At 41.4% G+C, this 6,421-nt stretch overlaps 1 protein-coding gene across 1 annotated transcript in view; it reads right to left on the bottom strand.

Moving 5' to 3' along the window:
- Positions 1-692: 692 nt before the first annotated feature.
- The window catches only part of LOC106821402, a 16,519-nt gene continuing 10,790 nt past the window's right edge, over positions 693-6,421 (bottom strand). The window contains exon 13 of the mRNA XM_014826170.1: positions 693-3,862. Within this exon, the coding sequence (XP_014681656.1) occupies positions 3,791-3,862 (72 nt within the window). The 3' untranslated portion in view covers positions 693-3,790. The remainder of the gene's footprint in view (positions 3,863-6,421) is intronic.

Here is a 6,421-nt window from a genome sequence, read left to right as displayed (position 1 = left end):
AGCAATCATCCGATGAATCGTATCACCGAATGTGTCTCATTAGGCTGGACTCGACTCTCTAGCAAACATGCATATTTGTCTATATATATACAGAATAATCTATACCAATCTGATCACCATCGCTGTAAACAATGGAATTCAACGGAGCTTCCACGCTGAGCTTTGCAGTGTCTTCCAAGGTTCCAACTTCTAAATCTGACTTAGCCTCGCCTTGGCACATCCGATATCTACCACGCTTTAAATACCTGGGTAGCCCGCTACGCTGTGCTAATGACAAAACATCTCTGAAGAAGTGTTGAAAATTGCTATGTTATGGTGCATAATGGTTAACCAACTATCCTAACACCCTGTCGGATACAGTCATACCGTTAGTTGCAGTACACTCATTGTAGCAATTTTGGCTAATGGTCTGTATAATTAGTGAAGTGGCGACGCGAATCTAGTGTTCATAGTTGTGTGAATTATGATGGCATCTCTTAAACGGCAAATTTGTAGCAATTTTGCTATGGTCATGCTAACCAGTGTGGTAAGAGTGAGTTGGCCGCCGTAATCTCGCAGTGTCATAGCTGTGTGAATTACGCATCTTTAAACGACAAACCTGTAGTCATTCATATTAAATTTCAAATGCGGGCGTCATAACGATCATAAATATCTGACTCAAAAAATAATACTGCGCACACGTGTGTTTTGAAAAAAAACAATCAAGATACTCAATGTATTCACATGAACATGAAATCATTGGAAGTTTCATATTATAGATAGCAAGAGTATATTATAAATTCCGTACGTTTTTTCTTAATGGCTCTCTTCTCTTTTATTTCTTAATTGATGGATGTGTGGTTTTTATCTGCTACTACATTACGACAATCATAAAATCATGTTTATTTACGTTATTACATATTATGTTATACGTTTATTGGCTTCTAGTGTTTTCTGTAATGAAATTATTTTAATCACAAGGATGATAGCATCCGGAGTGAATAATAGAGATCTCTATTATTTACTCCTGATAGCATGTGTAACTTGTATTGTACAATAAATTCTATCTGGTGTTATATATTACATGAATTCTTTTGGTGGTGTCGATCTAGCTTCTCAACTACTTTTATTTTGTAAGTGTGTGCCAGCGAAAAAGATTGTATCGTGGCGACTAATTCAAAATCTTGTTAACCCGATCAATTCTTTTAGTTACTGTATCCACATAAATACTATGTAATGTATTTGGATTGTCTTTATGAACTCTTTTTCTGGAAAAGAGTACGTAAATATCTTACAGCTTTCGTATTGCTGCAGTGTGGTGCAATATTGGAAAATCGTGATTAATTATCAGTTAACTATTAGTTGTGTAATTAGAACTTATATCATTTTATTTACATACTGAATTTCAAAATATACATATGTCCACAAGTCGAGTGTAAAGCAAAGATCAGACGACGGTGGTGCAAAGCCTCGTATTAATATCAGGAGTGAATAATAATAGAGAATCTATTATTATTTACTCCTGTTAATATCATATCACTCAATTTCTAGTCTATGGAAAACTAGGTGTATGGGTATCACTGGAAATAATCTCACTGCATGAATTGATGAGCGCGTGTATTGCACGTCAATTTCTGTATTCATCTCAATCACAACTAATATCACTATGCATAATTATGTACATTCAAATGCGATGCCACACATAGACAATTCAAATTAGAGCAAGTAATGTGTAAGTAAGAAATATATAGAGACGCTAAACTAGAAAGAAAGAAGAGAAGTAGAGAGTAGTGTATTATTTCTATGTGTATAACAGTGGATCTTGTTTCATTATGTTAATTGAAATAATCCTAGCTGGGAGACATCTGTAAAGAGAATACCTTCGAACAACCTCGTTGCAAATGCAAGTGGTGTAATCATGAAAACAAGAATCTGTAAGTAAACGTAAGAACAGACTGAACACAAGACTTGCCTATACAGTGTATCTTGTCATGGACAACACATGGCGAGGGACACACAACTTCCTCTTCGTTCAGAATGCACAGAAAACGGGTGTCAAATATTTATCACAGCGTGTTCATCATTATTGTATAACAATATTCGTTCCTAGTAACAAACAGCACACATCGCGTTACTGAAACGAAGCATAGCACGCTAGTTACTAGCCAGCATATTTACATATTAAATCATTTTGTGAGCGAGTAAATGCGCGCGCACACGCACACATCCCTGTAGCAGCCTTCGCGAATTTTTATGTCCGCGAAATGCTCCGCGTTCGTCGTTCAGATCTCCCGTCTGCCACCACTGTCTATCACCTATTCCTAGAATACATGAGCAATTCACACAGTTGTTGCTGGTCCATGACAACCTCTTCAGACTCATCAATTACCAGTTGCGTGGTGGGGGGGGGTCATCAATACATAAACCTGTGGAGGTGCATTAATAGTTTCACAACAACCTAAATCCCTGGAATCCAGCCTATAATCAACAGATTTCAAGAGGTGAACTCTGGAAATCGAAAAAAAACATTTACGAAAAAGATTCAAACGAAACAGATCAACGAGAGAAACCGATGTGTTAGGTAATAAATCTATGAGGTTAAGCTTAGAAGGGACTAACTAGCAGAAAATGTATTTATAGCTCAGTCGCACATAATAGATGTTTATAAATACACACTCTTCATAGATTGTTCTCCAGTTCTACTAAATTGCTATCATACTTGAGACGCATTTCGGTAGTTTTATTCATTTCTAAATGATAGACGGATACGTCAGCATATAGCTACCACCGTAACATCAAAATTAACATTTCAAATAAACCTGCTCGTTCATAAAAACCTCTTGTTAATTTTAATACTGCAGGTAGTTAAAAGTGTACTGGCATATCCACACAGTTACGGTTCATCATGGTACAAAGAAAAACTTTGAATAGATGATTATTAAAACGGGATTTACAATTAAAATAACATAGTGCCTACAAGAAAATTTCTGCTCGTCTGCAACTTCCATTTCATGCACCTGCTCATTTCAGCTCATTATTATGCTTAGCCACAATGAGTTGTACAATGAGTGTCGTGACAAGTTGACAGCATTGAGCCACGACAAGGACGGGAAAACAAGTACTGACAAGTTATTATAAAATAATATGGAACTTCCAGCACCTTTACAAGACATCAGTCTCTTTTGGCACCACAAGCGTATCACAATTCGCTTGGAACTATAACTACAAATTTCATTCCAATTTGGAATCAAATATGAATCGATTTAAAACTGGTTAGTGGTGCCACCCACCCATATGCTGTATACCACTCAGGGGCAGCACTTTGTGCATCTGAATTAAAATCACACCTACAAGTGCAGTGTTGAATGACGAAATATCAACACTTGGTAATAAACTATGATTACATGTACTGATGCCATCTCACAGCCCTCATTTCAGGAATAAAAACAACACAAAAATGTAAATAAGGTAGCTGCTGTAGGTAACCTGCCAAGAATCTTGGAACTTTCAAGGACATTCACGAACAAAGGAGTAACAATTCAGTTACTTTGGCCATCTTTCAACAGAATTTTCCAATTACCATGCTTTCTTGATTCCCTCGAGAAAAACACTTGGTCCAATCGCCTTTTCGCAACTCTTCATTCTCTCTCTCTGTCTCTGCCTCTCTCTCTCTCTCTCGCTCTCTGCCTCCCTGTCTCTCGCTCTGTCAATGTCCAGGTGCTAATTGCAGGGAACGTATAGGGAATGCAGATGCTAGAAAATTACTGAACGTAATTTACAATGTATCGGCAGCATAGACAGGCTGTCAGATTTAGTCTATTGGCATGTCCCCTTCTTCTGAACTGGATTGACTGCTGCACTCCTCATCTTTCATTACCATTTCCTGTAGAAAATTAGTAACCACAATTTATTACCAAGTAGTTATGGACAAGCCATATTATTTACAATAACTTTTATCCTCATGATTATTAATTCACAATTTCTATAATTACATACACTGCTGAGAGACATCACAATGAAATAGACAAGCGCCGCAGAGCGACAGCGCTCACCTTACGGCAGGTGTTCTGATGCTAAACTCACTGGCAAACGAATCAAGAGCACCCTCCCATCGCCGCGTTTGCTCTCCCTCGTTGTCTCTCTCATTCTTTCTCTTTCGCTCTCCCGCTCTTCTTTCTCTTCCCTTCGCGCTCTCTCTCTCCCCTCCCCTCTCCCATCTCTCTCTCTCTCGCTCGAAATTTCACACTCATCTCTCTCGCCTCTCGATTTCTCTCTCGACTCAGATCACTCTCTCTCTCTATCTCTCTCTCTCTCTCTCTCTCTTTCTCTCGTTTCTCTCACACCTCTCTCTTACTTCCCTTCTGCTCTCCCCTCTTCTCTCTCGCTCCTGCTCACACTCACTTCCTTGTTGTCTCTCTCTTTCTTTGTCTTTGATCTTTCTCTCCTTCTCTCTCTCTCTCTCTCTTTTTTTTCTCTCTCACTTTTGGCACAGCGTTTCCCCGCATCGCGGTGCCTCTCTCTCTCTCTTTTCTCTCTTTTTTCTCTCGCTCTCTCTCTCTCTCTCCCTCTCCTCTCTCTCCCTCCTACTCTATCACTACTCTCTCTTCCTCTCCCTTCTCTCTCTCTTCTCTCTCTCTCTCATCTCTCTCTCTCTCTCTGTCTCTCTCTCTCGCTCTTCCTTCTCTCACCGCTCTCTCTCTCTCTCTCACTCTCTTCCCCTCCTCTCTCTCTCTCTCTCTCACCTCTCTCTCAATTTCTCTCTATTTCTCGAGCAGTAGCGCATGTCGGACGGAGGGCTGTGCCGTGATTGTTTCTTATCGGGACTGCATTGTCTGATGGGTCTTCTACACGCTAGCTCCAAGAACAACCGGTATGGCTAGGGGTTACAAGTACAATAGACAATCCGTTCGCACACAGCCTGGTCGCGGCGCTATTCTAACCCTTAGCAATGACCGTTTCGTGGAGCTAGCAACGGCGGTAACGTTTTTTATGCTCATCTTGCACATTAGTTCAGATTGCAGCTTGTAGAATTGTCGCTGTCATCGTCCCGCTCCGTCCGTCCAGCCGATCCGTCCGGGGGTCAACAGGTTGGCCAACGAAAATCTAAGTCCGCCTCGACGTACGGTCACGATATTCGGCACATTGAGGGGGGATCTACGTCAAAACGAGTTGGGGCTGTCGAAGCTGGGGCGTTAAAGGTCAAGGTCAAGAGGTCGTAAAAAGAGAGGCGACACCATTCCACTCTCTTAAGCTTAGGTATAGCGGAGAAATGCGAATGTGCCCGCGCTCAAATCTAACACGACTCGAACCTAGGCTCGTTGATAGTCGGTGTATCGCCTCATGGTAGCGAAAACAGCCATCACTTAGTGCGAAATGTGAGGTCACAGCGGATCAGTAAGGACCGAGGGCAGAGAGGGGCTCAAGTAGGCACAGCGGCAGATTTTAGACATTTTCTGAGGACATGGTCTGACGAGCAATTTGGACAATTTTTTGTTTCAGGCGGGCTGACCTAGCATTTCTTATGGACATTATTTGGAAAGGAACATGAATCTACTTTCTGCTGACATGCACGGAAGAGTAAGTGTCGAGATACCTTTTGGACCCATCCAAGCAGGAGGGTTAAACATGGATTTGTTGACTGTCTGTTAGAAAGCAATTGACTGCCGGGGTTGCTAGATAGAATCCTATACAATGCCTGGATGTATGAGGCTACAATCGTCTACAGGTTGAAATTTCAAAAGTACAATTGGTTAAAGAAGGTTTATGGGCTCCATTAAATCGTCAATGTAATTTATAATTGCATTCTTGCTTTGGAGTTGTCAGTATGTTTACAGTGTAACGTATGCTCTGCAGTGGCTGTCGCCGGAGTCTAGCAGTGGAAGAGCGTGAGAGAGAGGAGGAATGTGTGTGAGTAGAGAGAGAGAGACGTGAGAGAGAGGAGAGAGGCGATAGCGATGTGAGAGAGAGAGAGTTGTTGCGACTTAGAGAGTTAGGAGGGAGAGTTACCAGGTGGGTCCGAGTTCATGCATCGTGATATTGCGACGGCAGCCTGTAGGGCTTGCGTAGAGTAAAATGGATGAGTGCTCATACCTATTCTGGTTTGAAGGGTGAGTATGTATGGCTACACGTAATGAATGGAAGCTTCCATCTTTAATTCTTGAAGACACTGATGAACAGTACGCGCGATCTTCGTTGGCCAACTTTCATAACGATCCCAACGAACATTCTTATGGAGAAGGCTTCGTGAGTACCGAGATCCCTGTGCATTCCACTGTTTCGGCCTGCGTGTAGTGTGAAACACATTTTGGGACTAGAACAAGGGGTTTACTAAGGAATCCCACATCACCACAGAGTCACCGGCAGTTAGACGTTGTAAGCATGAGCGCTGTCGTCTGATAGGCAGGCGGCACTTGTTATATAACTTGACATAAATGTGAGAGAA

This window comes from Priapulus caudatus, unplaced genomic scaffold (assembly GCF_000485595.1).
Source record: "Priapulus caudatus unplaced genomic scaffold, Priapulus_caudatus-5.0.1 Scaffold71, whole genome shotgun sequence".
Lineage (NCBI taxonomy): Eukaryota > Metazoa > Priapulida > Priapulimorpha > Priapulimorphida > Priapulidae > Priapulus > Priapulus caudatus.
This window is presented reverse-complemented; position numbering and strand designations above follow the sequence as displayed.